The sequence below is a fragment of the Ceratotherium simum genome, chromosome 21 (assembly GCF_057802395.1).
Source record: "Ceratotherium simum simum isolate JZ-2026a chromosome 21, ASM5780239v1, whole genome shotgun sequence".
NCBI lineage: Eukaryota > Metazoa > Chordata > Mammalia > Perissodactyla > Rhinocerotidae > Ceratotherium > Ceratotherium simum.
Window position 1 is genome coordinate 31,241,155 of NC_141920.1, and position 14,608 is coordinate 31,255,762.

At 48.5% G+C, this 14,608-nt stretch overlaps 1 protein-coding gene across 2 annotated transcripts in view; it reads right to left on the reverse strand.

Moving 5' to 3' along the window:
* Positions 1–2,448: 2,448 nt before the first annotated feature.
* Positions 2,449–14,608, reverse strand: part of DNAAF9 (dynein axonemal assembly factor 9) — a 143,458-nt gene continuing 131,298 nt past the window's right edge. For both annotated transcript variants that reach the window (XM_087445541.1, XM_004433804.3), the window contains exons 31-37: positions 13,657–13,743; positions 8,649–8,755; positions 8,272–8,346; positions 6,014–6,219; positions 4,820–4,885; positions 3,315–3,408; positions 2,449–2,730 (exon numbers count right to left, since the gene is read on the reverse strand). In XM_087445541.1, the coding sequence (XP_087301667.1) occupies positions 2,618–2,730; positions 3,315–3,408; positions 4,820–4,885; positions 6,014–6,219; positions 8,272–8,346; positions 8,649–8,755; positions 13,657–13,743 (748 nt within the window). In that variant the 3' untranslated portion in view covers positions 2,449–2,617. The remainder of the gene's footprint in view (positions 2,731–3,314; positions 3,409–4,819; positions 4,886–6,013; positions 6,220–8,271; positions 8,347–8,648; positions 8,756–13,656; positions 13,744–14,608) is intronic.

Genomic DNA, 14,608 nt, shown 5'->3' on the forward strand with positions numbered 1-14,608 from the left:
ATCAAAAAAAGAAAAATCCCACATCAAAACGTAAAATAACCCATAACTTCAGCGACTTCAACATTATCACACTCACTCGGTGATATAAAACTGAAGCTGCTAACAGGAAAGTTGGCAAAAAGCATGTAAGCCCCTGGAGGACTTCTGCCCGTCCTTGGGAACCCACACCCCCTGTCTCTGCTGGGTCCCTGGTATCCACTTCTAAGGTCAAAATCTAAAACAGCGTCATGGACCTTTCTCTGGAGACAGCCTAAGACCCTGCCCCTCCACCTGCCCAGAGGAGTCAAGTGGATATTAAACTTCACAGTCAGAACCCAGAGGCCCCGCAGGTTCCGGAAGGGGCAGTTCTGGGAGGAAGCATCCTCCCGGTCTCAGTTCTCAAAGAGCTCACACTGCGCACAGCTAGGGTGCCTCTTCACCAGGGGCACAGCAAGTGCGCCCCAAGGAATGCCCTTTCGCCAATGTGCCCCTTCACACTCCTGAGCCAGCTGAGGAGTGTTTACAGAGGCCTCAGCCAGTTTTGCCTTTTTGGCTTTGAAACAACGTTTTGACTTTTTTCAATCACAGTTTCATATTCAAGTTGAGGTAATCACAGTTTTCCCTCTAAGAGGAATTGGGACAGTAGGGCAAGTTGGTGAGAGAGCATTTCTATGGACAATGGTCAGAAACTAAGACCACCACGTAGTACAGCCCTACGTAGTGGGAAGACCCGCTTTTATGGGCGGGCTCCGACCTCCTTTTAAAAACTCTTTTGTGCAGCAGCCAGGAAATGGCTCGAGCTCCTACATCTAGAGCTTTCACTTAAAACTTCACAGCAATCCACCTGGAGGAAATGGTTTATGGTACCCCCCCACCCCCCTCCCCTCTCTCCCTTTCTAAGGCTGCTCAAGTTTGAGTTTTTAAAAAGAGTTCGGTAGAGCTAAAGGAAGCTACAGTAACTCATTGCTTACTTCATCAATTGCACTTAAGATCTATGTTATTGATTCTGAAGCAGAAGCAGGCCCATTGTGGACCTCAGCTTCTGGCCAGCTGGAAGTGAGGGGTCCCAGACTTGGGCTCCACGCCTGGGCCTTTGTTACCAGCAGCTTTGGGAGCTGGGACTGGAGCCTTTACAGAAGCCTTTCTTCATGCAAGATTTCTTATTCGATGGTATTTGGAATTTTGTTCATTTGGCTTCAAATACAAATTGTTTTTTTCTAATACAAGTACATTTTACTGACAAGCTCTTAACAACTGCTTTACTACTTGTACACAGACCAAATGTGCTCCATCCTTTCTCTGACTCTCCTCTGTGCCAGGGGCCTTTCTCAAAAACCCCTCTATATTACCGGCAACTTTGCTGGTTTTGCCTATGTGCTTCTTCCTAAGGCATGCAAAAAAAGTAGTGAAATTCAGAAAGCATTTACAATCTAGACAGCCGAGGCGCTGAAGTCCTAACAGACATCACCTAAATATCAGTGCCTGTGACTTCCCCCTCCCCCACACGAATTTTAGAGGTCAGGCATGGGACACACTGTAATTTCCCTCTGCTTTATGGTCCAGCTGAAAACAAAGCCACTGGAAGGAATTCTAACTTGGATATTGGAATTCTTTGAAACTCCTGGTCCTTGGGAGCCAAACAAGTCCAGGGCCAGCAACAATGTTTGGGGGCACAAGTTTCCTGAAGTTTGTGGCTGAAAACCAGGCCTCCTCTGGCAAGGCTGAGGGAAGGGCTGGATGCTGCAGACTGAACACCCTTCAAGGATGCCCCATAAGTGATCAGAGCCCTGGGCCTAAGACTGAGCAGTTGCAGGATGCCCCCCTCAACAGTGAGGCAAAGCATCGCCAGTGAGTCTTGACAGCAGGTTTGCTCATGTCCCTGAATTAGGCAAAGGGGAGTGATGCTATGAGGGGAGCTCAAAACCAATCCCAAGGGGGGCTGCTTGTGTCAATTCAAAAGCCACATGCTCCTGGAAAGCAAAATGCCTTTCCCCGCAGTTTACTCTGTGAGGGAAATCCCCTCATTTTAGAAGAAGCTGTTGATCTCAACCCAAGCTGCTGGCTCTGTGGGTTGGGCTCGGGCAGGGCTTGTGCTGCTCCCCCCAGGACTGGGCCCAGGGCCAGCAGGGCCAGCTTCTTCAATGGAAGGGGCCTAAGCAGGGAGGCAGGCACTCCCCTGGGGATAGGGCTCTTCTGGGGCAGTGTCTGAGGCCTGAGGCCTGTGGTGGCCTGGCTCTCCAGGCATGGCCAGGTTTGGGCAGCCAGGGTTCCTTCTGCATCCCAGCGGTTCCTCCTTGCAATCCAATGCTTCTCCCCACCCTTGCACAGTGCCTCAACAGCCCAAAGGAGATACTGTTATCCGAGACCCAGAGATCCTGGGCTGCCAGTCGCACACACAAGAAAGTCCCTGTCTGCTCATCCTCATCCTCCAGGAGGACCCCACCCCCCTGAAATCAGTGGTGCAGGTGATGCTCTTCAGCACTGTATAGAGAATAAAGACAACATGCACTCAAGCCAGCACACAACGGCTAAGGAGAATAAAGACAGCCCAGCCAGGGAGGGGTCTTCGGGAGAGCTGAGGTTAAGACACCCCATTTCTAAATGTCCATCTCCAGGGTGGACATTCTGCAGCCTTCCTCTAGGGCTTCTGCTCAAAGAGGTCGTGATACTCCTGCTGCTCCAGCTCACGGTTATACTTCTCGATTTCCCGGTTGGCTTCTTCCACATAGTCATTCATGAACTGGTCCATGACTGGCATCTCATTAAGGAAGAGAGCCCTAAGCCAGGAGGACAAGGGAGCCTGCCCGGGCCCAGCGGGGTCTGTGGGCAGGTGAGGTGTGGGACACCAACGTAGTGAGTGCCCAGACCACACAGAGGGTACATGACGGGCTCTTTTTATATACTAGCAACACCACAGCTACAAAGAAGTGACAGGGGTCGGCACAGGGTCGTTCATGACATCTTAGAACTGAGCCCTTCAGCTTTCATTAGCATACAGCAGCAATCCTATCCACCTTTTCACAGATTAACTACTGTAATTAGGCCCAGTCTCCAACAAGTAAATTATGACCCTGATGACCACAAAATCCAGGATGTCACCACAGCTACATTTAAACTACAGCCCACAGAATAACATCAGCAATCACTGAATGAAGGGAAATGTAATTTTAACGACTGTAAGAGGCCAAAATGACAAGTTTGCCTCTGTGGCTTCCTATGTGTTCCCAGAACCCAGCCTGCTCCAGGGGCTGGGCTGCGGCAGCTTTAGCAGACACCCTCTTTACAGCCAGGCTTCCACACGCCCCCAGAATCACTGCCCAGGATTCCAAGGATACGTGGATGAAAATCAGTCTTGTCACCAAAGAAGTTGACAAACTGGGTGCCATTATAAAAATAGCCTGCCGGAAGAGGGTCCAGGTGGCGTTTCACCTATAGGAACAAAGAGTCCTGTTAGAATTATCTACTTTCTATCATTCACTCCTTCACTAAAAATAAAAATAAACAAGCCTATCATCTGAGCCTATCATCTTAGCAAGATAGCCCACTCTGCTCTGTGGAAGGCTTGGAAGGCTTGACATGGCAGGGAATTACCACCACCCCCACCCCCGCCCAGCAATGACAGATGGAGGTTCCCCACCTCTCAGGGAGGAATTCTGGGAGTTCCTAATGGGATTAAGCTCCAGTTGTCCACTGTACTGGTTTGATAACACATCCTTTGTTGGCTGTCTCCCCTTCCTTCTCTCTTTTGTTTTTTTTTGTGAGGAAGATCAGCCCTGAGCTAACATCTGCCAATCCTCCTCTTTTTGCTGAGGAAGACCGGCCCTGGGCTAACATCCGTGCCCATCTTCTTCCACGTTATATGGGATGCCCCACAGCATGGCTTGCCAAGTGGTGTGTCAGTGCGCGCCTGGGATCCGAACCGGTGAACTCCGGGCTGCTGCAGCGGAGCGCACGCACTTAACCACTTGCGCCACAGGGCGGTCCCTCCTTCCTTCTTACTTTCCCATTTTCCTACTGGTGTCTCCTAGAATCACTTACAAAACAAACTACCTGCACTCAAACTCTCGCTCAAGGTCTGCTTCTGGGGGAACACACACTGCAAGGACTGCCTTCTGAGGTGCCCACAGTGTCCTCCTCAGGAGCGCCCAGGGTTACCCAGGTCCGGTAGGAGCTAGACATGAAGGGGCCCTCCTCATGTCCAAAGCAGGGGCTCCTGAAGTCCCAGAGTCCTGCCCACCTCCTCATTACTGGGATTGGTGACAGAGCCCATGCTGAGACATGGACTCTCTGTCCCTTTCACCCTTTGTCCCCAAACCCATCAGGAAAAGGCCCCAGTGGGCATAGGGACTGGGGCAGAGGCTGTGAATCAGCCTGGAGGTTGGGAGGCTCATCAAGGGGCCTCTCGTCCTGGCCTCAGGATTCCACAACCTGCCCATGAGCAGCTTCTGGATCTAGACAGTTTTTCCTGGGCCCTCACTGGTTTATCTGTGGTTTATCTAGGACAGAGGGATGGGAGGAGAAAATAACTACTTTAGCTGCTTGAACAGGGTGACAGCAGGGCTGCAAATCACCTGTTCCTCCCACAGGCACTGGTTCTCCTCGATCTCATGCCCAGGTCACACCAGAGGTCACCCGCCCTCCTTACTGAGGCTGCAAGGCCAGATGGCCTGAGATTTCTCTTCACCCAGCTTCCCTCTGTGACCTGAGAGAAGCAAGACCTCTGGCATGCCTTAAAAATAGCCCCTTATTTGTAGGAATCCTAAAGGATGGAGTTGCACTAGCCTAGAAGGACAGCCTTGGGACACTGAGGGGGTTTAGGCCCCCAGGGCAGGGTACTCACATGGATGTTCCTGATCTCCTGCTGCGTCAGCATCCCTCTGGTCTTCAGGGCTTTCCTCTGAGGCTTCTGTGCAGAGATGTAGGGAGGGGTCAGGTCCCAACAGAACTGATGGAGTACATGGGTGGGTGAGGGCTCAGGGCTCTGGGGGCCAGTTACATGATTAAGATCCCAGTGGAGGGAAAAGCACAAGTGCTGTCATGGCCTGGACACAATATCCTGCCTGTCTGCCCCTCAACAAGACCACTTTCCCACCATAGAACCCTGTGTGCCAGAGGGGAACAAGTGGCAGAGGAGAGACCAGTGCTTTTGGAAATAGGCACGTTTCTGCCTCAGCAGATTCTCAACCCTAAGCCCCATCAGTGACAGATATGCAGACAAAGGGACAACCTGAGGTCCCATAGTCAAGCACCACTTAGGAGTTTAGCCAGGTGAGTCTGACAAAGACATAGCCTACAGGAAGCCATCCTTCAGTATAAAAGAGAGGTCCCAACTGAGCATCTACAAAAGACCCAGGCCCCAGCCAACTCTTTCCAGAGTTCTAGGATGAGCTAACTCCCTAAGGCTGTGCTAAGAGGCTTATCACCCAAAGCTTGCAGCATATTGGAGGATTTTTAATTCTAGTCTGGGTTTTATTTTTCTTTGCATCCGGCTAAAGATGCTTGTGTGCATCTACAGGCAAGGCTCCTCTTCCCCTCTTCCTGTCTCCAGGGCCCTGGGACTCACTGCTATCCATGCTTGGAGTCTTGGTTTGCACATAGCTCTAACCACATTTTTGTTGTTTCTCTTTTCTAGACAGAGAGCCTAAGTATAAGAGATTCTGGGCTCAGAACACAGGAGAGCCTTTGAATTAGGTTCAGATGAGAAAAGACATTTTGAGTTTAGAATACCAGGTTGACCAAAGGTCCACATGGAAGGACTGGGTTTCACCTATGTTCTAGTTAAGCAACCTAATAACTCTAGTCTGCCTTGGGAAGTAGAATTGGAAATGGCTATGAAAACAAGTCTGCCTCGAGTTTGCCTGAGTGGCTTCCTCCTACTCCCAAAGCATCCCTGAAAGTTCTGGCTGAGCCTGTGGGGGCGACCAGTGGAGAGGCAGCAGGGAGGCAGTGGAGGGGCTTCTGTCTCAAGGCCAGTAGCAGCCCTGATGTGTGCTCGTCACATCTGTACCAGGTCTGTCTGGGCTTTGGGAACCACCTGCTTAGCTGACTGCCGCAGCCAGTCCTTGACGCTTTCCTCCTTCAGGGAGCAGCCGATGAATACGAGGTAGCACTCCTGCTGCCCGCTGCTCTCTTGAAGTATGCTTCGGGAGTCGGGCGGTGGCGTGGGTCCCTCCAAAACTGGTATGATGCTCAAGGAATTGGCCAGAGTGTTATGGCAGACCTCCATGATCCTCTCAGAGTCTGCAAGGAGAACACATGGAGATCCTGCCCCGACAAGATAAGGCTACACTATGACTGTAACAGTGTAGATGATTGGGGACAGACTCTTGAGACATATGCAAGAAGGAAAACTGACATGACTGGTGGCAAGTTAGAAAAGATGAAGTAAGAGAGAGAGGAGCAAAATAAGTTTCTAGCTTGTCTAATTCAGTGATCAGATGGACACCATTAACCCAGAAGGAATTACAAGAGGAAAGCCCTCTTGGTAGAGGTGGAGGGGGTGGGTCTCAGCAGAGACCTGAGAGGCCAAGGGAGGACGGTATGTCAACAGTGCAAGTGCTGCAGAAGGGTCACATGGATGGGAACAGAAAAGATGTGACCAAGTTTATAGGCTGAGGAGCTGGGAGCTAGGACTGAATTGAGACACAAGAAAAGGGCAAGGTCCCCCAAAAAGGCAGGATGAAAAAGGGATCCAGAACAAAGAGAGGTTAAACTTGAACAAGAAAGTGATCATGAGTAGGTCTAAATAAAGGAGAAAAGGAGGTGACGATTGGGGAGAGGGAAGACGAAGGCATTAAGACCTCTGAATCGGGGATGGGGAGGTGCTACCTGTCAGAGCCTGAGGGAAGTGGGCCTAAGTAAGGGGCTTGCGGAGAGGGGCCAAAGTTTCAGATTCAGTAACATAAATTAGGCCAAAGGACCTTGAGACCTTGAGAGATTCTTTTATACAGGCTATGTCCTCTAATTCTCCCATCTGAACATAGACAGTCCCATGCTTACAACTCTCAGTGGTTCCCTACAGCAGACATTGATAGTTGCCTGCCTAGCATCTCCCTCTTCCTCCAATACCAATTCTCCTTGGGTGACGGGTCCTGGAAGGCATGACAACTCAATTCTGGCCAATGAGAGGAGAAATGTGCTGAGGAATTGATAAAGATACCCAAAGGAAGAGTCAGCCTCTCCTGTTGGCTGGATGTTGTGTCTGGATGTGACACCTAGACCTGCAGCACTACCTGGCAACCATGAGAGGCAGGAACCTGAGGACACGCTGACACACCAAGAATGGAAGAACACAGAGACACTCATTACCTGGGTTCTCAGTGGCCTTGCTATGCTGCCCACCCTTTTGACTTGTTATGTAGCTAACACCTGCTGGCTGAGTTGGGGTTTTCTGTTATAATAGCCAACAGACACACTCTCTCTCTCCCTCCCCCTACGCCCCAGCCATAGCAAACTCTTTCGGGTTCCTGAAATGTGCCTTTTTTGCCTTGGGGCCATGGCACATGCTGTGCCTTTTCCCTGGAATATTCTCCTCTTTCTCAATGTTGAGTTGACTGACTACTCCTTGTTTTTTTTTTTTTTTCTGTGAGGAGATCAGCCCTGTGCTAACATCTGCCAATCCTGTATTTTTTGCTGAGGAAGACTGGCCCTGGGCTAACGTCTGTGCCCATCTTCCTCCACTTTATATGGGACGCCGCCACAGCATGGCTTGCCAAGCAGTGCATCGGTGCACACCCGGGATCCAAACCGGTGAATCGCGGAGCATGCGCGCTTAACCGCTTGCGCCACCGGGCTGGCCCCTGACTACTTCTTGTTTTGAGGCCTTCTCTGACCCCCAGCCCAAGACAGACAGACTTCACGTCACTAGGGCTCCAGAGGTCTAAGGCTGATAAACAGGCCTACTGGACAGAAAGGAGGAGAAGGCAAGTAGAAGGCTTGATGACTTTGGCAGAAACAGATCTGGAGCTGGAGAGCTCAGCGTTGGGATAGCTCCTGATGACAGATCTAGGAGGAGGCCACAGATGGCTCAAGAGGGATAAGGTGTGTCTCTGGAACAAGGAAGTCATGGAGCTGTGAGGAGAGGCTCTGGGCTGGCCGAGGGGAAGGACAGATCCTCCACTGTGGAGCAGAAGGACCTGGAGAAAAGTGGGTTCTTGGCAGAGAGAGGTGATTGGAAGAGCCTGATGGTGTAAGACCCAGAGGGGAGGGTTTTTGAGAGTCTGAGAGCAGACTCACATTGTGAGATGTGAGCACTCCATAGTGCAGGGCTCCCAAATCCAACCCCCGAGTTACCTGAAAACTTCACTTTGCCCAGGATGTGGTAGATGTTTCCAGAGAAGGGACTTGGCTTGATGGAGGACTGAATTGCTGGTGGAGGAAGAGGACAGGGCTGTCACCCACCTAGGGAGGCCAAGTTCAGGGTGGCACAGCTGGGAGGGTTTGGGACTGGAGCCTAGTGGAGGCTGCAGGGTCCACAGGTTCCATCCCCACCCAGCTCCTCCCCAGTGGCTCTGCCACTGTTCCCAGGGGTGGGGGACTCCTGGATCCTCAAATCCCTCTGCTTATTTTTGGTCCAAAACAGACAGAATACTAAAATGGTGCCAGGAAGCAGGGACAACTCTGGGGCACTCTTTTACCAGGGTCTGTAACATGTCGCAGCCAAGGCTTACCTTTACACTTGGCCACAAAGCGAGTCCTCTCCAAGTGACGACCAAACCATACGCAGATCTGAACCATTAGTGGAAAGACTGATCCAGCATGAAATTTACCTTCATACCTTAAGAGGTTTAAAAATGATAAGTACAAGTAATTGTGGCTTTGAGTGTTATTTTATACTACCTTGGCATGAACTACGTATCATTTATCCTATAATATTTGTTTTTTGTGTTTTTTTTTTGTGAGGAAGATCAGCCCTGAGCTAACATCCATGCTAATCCTCCTCTTTTTGCTGAGGAAGACCGGCTCTGAGCTAACATCTATTGCCAATCCTCCTCCCTTTTTTTTTCCCCAAAGCCCCAATAGATAGTTGTATGTCATAGTTGCACGTCCTTCTAGTTGCTGTATGTGGGACACGGCCTCAGCATGGCTGGAGAAGTGGTGCGTCGGTGCGCGCCCAGGATCCGAACCTGGGCCGCAAGTAGCGGAGCGCGCGCACTTAACCGCTAAGCCACGGGGCCAGCCCTATCCTATAATATTTGAATTCTCTCTTACTTGATTGCTATTTTGTGTATAAAACACTTATTTAAATGTATATCTGTCTCTTGCATCTTAAGGATGGTAGGCACGGTTGCCCCATTAGAGCAGGAATGTCCTACCACCTTTAGACTAGCACTTCCTTGAAGTCAAAAGACCCCATTAACCTTTGAAGCCTGCTAGTGCCCCAGCTGAGATTAGGGTCCTTCCTGGTACCCTTTGAGCTCTTCCTCAGGATCCCCTCCCACTCCCTTCCGGGCTCCAACTATGCCCCACCATTGTTGAGGGCAGCTTAACAGACTGCACATTTGGATGTGTAACACTCTCTCCAGAAGGAACTAAAGGGCTGGGTCATCTCTGCTCTACTTTCTCAGTTTTTAGTTCAGTAGACATAATGCCTGCTACAGACTCATTAAGAACATAGCCATATTTAGAGCATTTAAAAAATTTAACTTTTTAGGGGCCGGCCTGCTGGTGTAGCAGTTAAGTTCGTGCATTCCGCTTTGGTGGCCTGGGGTTCACTGGTTTGGATCCTGGGTGAGGACCTGCTCACTGCTTGTCAGGCGATGCTGAGGCAGCATCCCACACAGAAGAGCTACAACTCTATGACTATGATGTACAACTATGTACTGGGTCTTTGGGGGTGGGGGAAAGAGGAAGATTGGCAACAGATGTTAGCACAGGGCCAATCTTCCTCAAAAAAAAAAAAACAAAAACAAACAAACAAAAAATTTAACTTTTTATTATGGAAAATTTCAAACACACGTAAAGATAGAAGGGTAGTATAAAGAACACCCGTCACCCAGCTTCCAAAGTTATGGAATTGTGAGGAAGATCAGCCCTGAGCTAACATCTGCCAATCCTCCTCTTTTTGCTGAGGAAGACTGGCCCTGGGCTAACATCCATGCCCATCTTCCTCCACTTTATATGGGACGCCGCCACAGCACGGCTTGCCAAGCGGTGCGTCGGTGCACGCCCGGGATCCAAACCGGCGAACCCCGGGCCGCCACAGCAGAGCGTGCACACTTAACCGCTTGCGCCACCGGGCCTGCAATTCCTTCTATTGAATTATTTCCTTGAGATGAATCTCCAGGATTAGAATCAGTCCAGCAAAGGGTGTAACCATCTCATAGGTAATAACTGACATCACCCCCAGCAGTAGATGAGTATTTCAGTTGCACAAAAAATCCCCTAGCAATGATTATTATATATTTTTGGTTAAATGTAATAGATGTCAATAAAAACAACAGTGAGGCATCACCTTACATTTCTGAATATTACTGACATGGAATTCTGTTACCACAGTTGCCATTTATACTTGCTCTTTATTTTTTTTTGCGAGGAAGATCAGCCCTGAGCTAACATCCATGCCAATCCTCCTCTTTTTGCTGAGGAAGACTGGCCCTGAGCTAATATCTATTGCCAATCCTCCTCTTTTTTCTTTTTTCCCTTTTTCTCCCCAAAGCCCCAGTAGATAGTTATATGTCATAGTTGCACATCCTTCTAGTTGCTGTATGTGGACACCGCCTCAGCATGGCCAGACAAGCAGTGGGTCAGTGCCGAACCCAGGCCACCAGTAGTGGAGCGCGCGCACTTAACCGCTAAGCCACGGGGCCGGCCCCTATACTTGCTCTTAAGTGAATTGTCCACATCTATATGGACTGGGTTACTTTTCTTAAATATCTAAACAAGCTTCCCATATTTAATATTAACGCTTTGCGACGTCTGATGCAACATTTTCCTCTAGTCTATTGTATTTTATTATTAGTTTCCTATATTTTAAAAATAGCACTGCAGTTTTGAATTTTATATTGTTGAAAGTATCTTATTCTTTGTGATTTCTTTTTTGTGTGTGTGAGGAATATCAGCCCTGAACTAACATCCATGCTAATCCTCCTCTTTTTGCTGAGGAAGACTGGCTCTGTGCTAACATCTACTGCCAATCCTCCTCCTTTTTTTCCCCAAAGCCCCAGCAGACAGTTGTATGTCATAGTTGCACATCCTTCTAGTTGCTGTACGTGGGACGCCGCCTCAGCATGGCCAGAGAAGCAGTGCGTCGGTGCGCGCCCGGGATCCGAACCCGGGCTGCCAGTAGCGGAGCACGCGCACTTAACCGCTAAGCCATGGGGCCGGCCCTATGATTTCTTTATTTTTTATTTTTTATTTTTTTTAAAGATTTTATTTATTTTATTTTTCCCCCCAAAGCCCCAGTGGACAGTTGCATGTCGCAGCTGCACATCCTTCTAGTTGCTGTATGCGGGACTCGGCCTCAGGATGAACGGAGAAGTGGTGCCTCGATGCGCACCCGGAATCCGAACCCGGGCCACCAGCATCGCAGCGCGCGCACTTAACCACCAAGCCACAGGGCCGGCCTATGATTTCTTTAAAGTAAGGTGGTGGCATAACATTTTTGCAAGACTGACACGTTCTTTTCACCTTCTCCCCATCCAAACAAGTCATTTGGAGACCATGAGCTTCTCTGGCTTCTTTGTTCAGAGCCTGAATCCTTAAAGAAATTTGGAGGGGCCGAGGGAAGAGCACAAGGTTTCCTGCCAGACTAGGAACAAAAGCCCTTCTACCCGGGGAGATGGGGATGGGGTCGATGAGAACAGGGAGGGTTGTGGGAAGGGAATGGCCGAGAATCAGCCAGCAACAGCACAGAGCTGAGCACATCCTGGACTAAAGCCTATTGACTGTGAGGTGGTGGCCCTGGTCCAAGGAGGGAGGGGAGTAATGTATAGGGATGAGTAGGAGTCTGAAGGCTGCCATCTTGTTAAAACATTAAATTATCTGACTCCTAGGAAGGGACTCAGAAGAGAGGGCCTGAAGGGTGATTTTGAGGTCTCTCTATCTCTGATTCTCTACAAGGAATGATCTTCCTGATAAAGGGAAGGTTTCAGACTCTAGACTCACAGAGCCTTCCAATGAACCCATCATACCTGGCTCTCTCCTGGGTCAGTCTGCCTCCAGGAAAGTCTATGCCCTGAGCTAGGTTCACGTGCACCATGCCCAGAATGAGTCGGTGTGGTCTGGAGAATGGGTGCTTCCCTAGGCACCAGGTGGAGATGGCAGGAGTCTCAAGACAAGACCCAGGGGTGTAGGCAGCAAAAAGGTCAGTAGCTGCAGCCACTGGAGAGAAAGGTTTCACTCCAGAAGCTTCAACTGTTTCTTTTTAGCTAAGATATAATTCTCTTGTTCAGGTATAAGGAATGATCCACTCACCCACTGTTTAAGTGACAAATCAGAGGTTCCTTCCAAGAGTATGCCTGAAAACCTTGAGTTTTGCAAATTGATCTTCTGTTTTTTGCTTTTTAACAGCATTGTACAATTAGTTTTTTGCTAGTACAAAATACTGGTGATATAAGGGGTGGTGTGGAAGATGTAGAAAGGTGCCTAGGGGAAGTGAGTAAGGCAACAAAGATAATCCAAATCAACATGAGAGATTAATTTTGGCCAAGCTTTAATGACTGTCTTCCCTTGAAGAGACCAGTAATCCATTCTATACAGGGACAAGTGCAGCACGGTGGTTAAGAGGACAGGCTCTACAGCCACACAACCTGAGTCTGAAATCCAGCTCTTTCACTTACTAGCTGTGTGACTTCGGACAAGTCATTTAACTCCTTGCTGCCTCAGTTACCTTATCCTTAAAATGAGGGAAATAATGGAATCCACCTCGAAGGCTTGGTTTGAGGATTAATGAGATGACACAGTAGAGCTCTTAGAGTGGCAGTGTCCAATAGAACTTTCTGTGATGAGGGAAATGTTCTGGATCTGCACTGTCCAACATGATAGCTGCTAGCCACAGACAGCTATTCAGCACTTGAAATGTGGCTTGTGTGACTGAAAGACTGAATTTTAAATTTTATTTAATTTTTATTAATTTATATTTACATTTTATTAAATAGCCAAATGTGGCTATTGGCTACATGCCAGAGAGCACAGTCTTAGAACAATGTGTAGCACGTGGTATTAGTATGTACAGTGCACTTGGCACTCTCTTTCCTCCTCCTCCTCTCCCCTCTGGAGAAGAGGATCACAGGCTGGGTGGCAGCCAGCAGTGAAGAAACATCCCTTAGGCCACATCAGCAGGGAACCTACCTGTCAGGTGGAAATCCTAGAGGACTGACTGTATTCTCAAGAGCAACGCTCTCACCTGGGAAGGTTATAACTCCTTGGTTCCATGCCAGCCACCTCACCCTCACTAGAGGCTAGAGGAAACAGAGGGGACTGTTGTGCTTGGTGCCCACAGGATGACTCTCTAAGTTTCAACATCTAGCAAGGCTCCCAATCTGGAGCCCAAGATGTGGAGCACTGGGCTCCTGGCAAAGCCAGCAGCTGTTGGGACATGGCAGGCCGTTACAGCTGCCATTGTCACCCTCGTAGAGCACACCTAGTATTTTCACTTTCTCTTTTTTTTTTTCTGTAAATAAATAAATCATTGGGTTTACAAAAAAATCTTAGCTACTTTTCAATGATGATACTTGCCAGCCAGGGTACATTAAATATCGAGATCGTAGCATCTGAGGACTTGAAAAACTATTTTCTGAGAGAATCAGCTCAATGTCTTCATTCCTTTGAAAACATACAGAAAAATCCAGATTAATTAAAACTATCAAGCTTAATCTGCACATTTCGCTTCCTCCCCACCATCTCCATAGACACACACACAAGCACGTATGCATACATTTTTTTCTGTTATTTCACCCCTAAACACTTCAGTATGCATCTCCTAAGAACAAAGACAGTATCTTATAGAACCACAATACTATTTTCACACCCAAGGAATTTAATACGGTGGACCAGCAGCACTGGTATCACCTGGGAGCAGAATCTCAGGCCCCACACCAGACCTGCTGAATCAGAGCCCTCATTTTAATAAGATCTCCAAGAGATTCATAAGCACATTAAAGTTGGAAAAGTGTTGATCTAACATACATTCATTTTCAATCTATATAGACTGGGGTACTTTTATGAGGGGAAGGGACCCACGATCCAATCAAGGACTGCTCATTGAATTTACAATCTTTATTTTCCTTTAATCTGGAACAATTCCTGGAACTTTTGTTTCTCATGGCATTGACATTTTTGAAGAGTACCTGCCAGCTGTCTTGTGTCCCACAACCTAGATTTGTCTGGTTGTTTCCTCATGATTGGATTCAGCTAAACATTTTTTGCAAGATGGCAAGATAAACATTTAGTACCCAAGTGATGTTGTGTCCTCCCCACAGCATCACATGAAGGAGTCACATCATGTCAGTTTGTCCCATTAGTGGTCTTGCTAAGTCTAATAATTTGGTCAACACTATGTCTACTAGACCTCTCCACTGTGAAGGTACTTTTTCCTCTTTGTAAGCAGTAAGTAGTCTGTGGAGTGATACTTTGAGAGGAGTGAATATCTTTTTCCTCAACAATCTGTCACTCACTGCTTTAACATCCA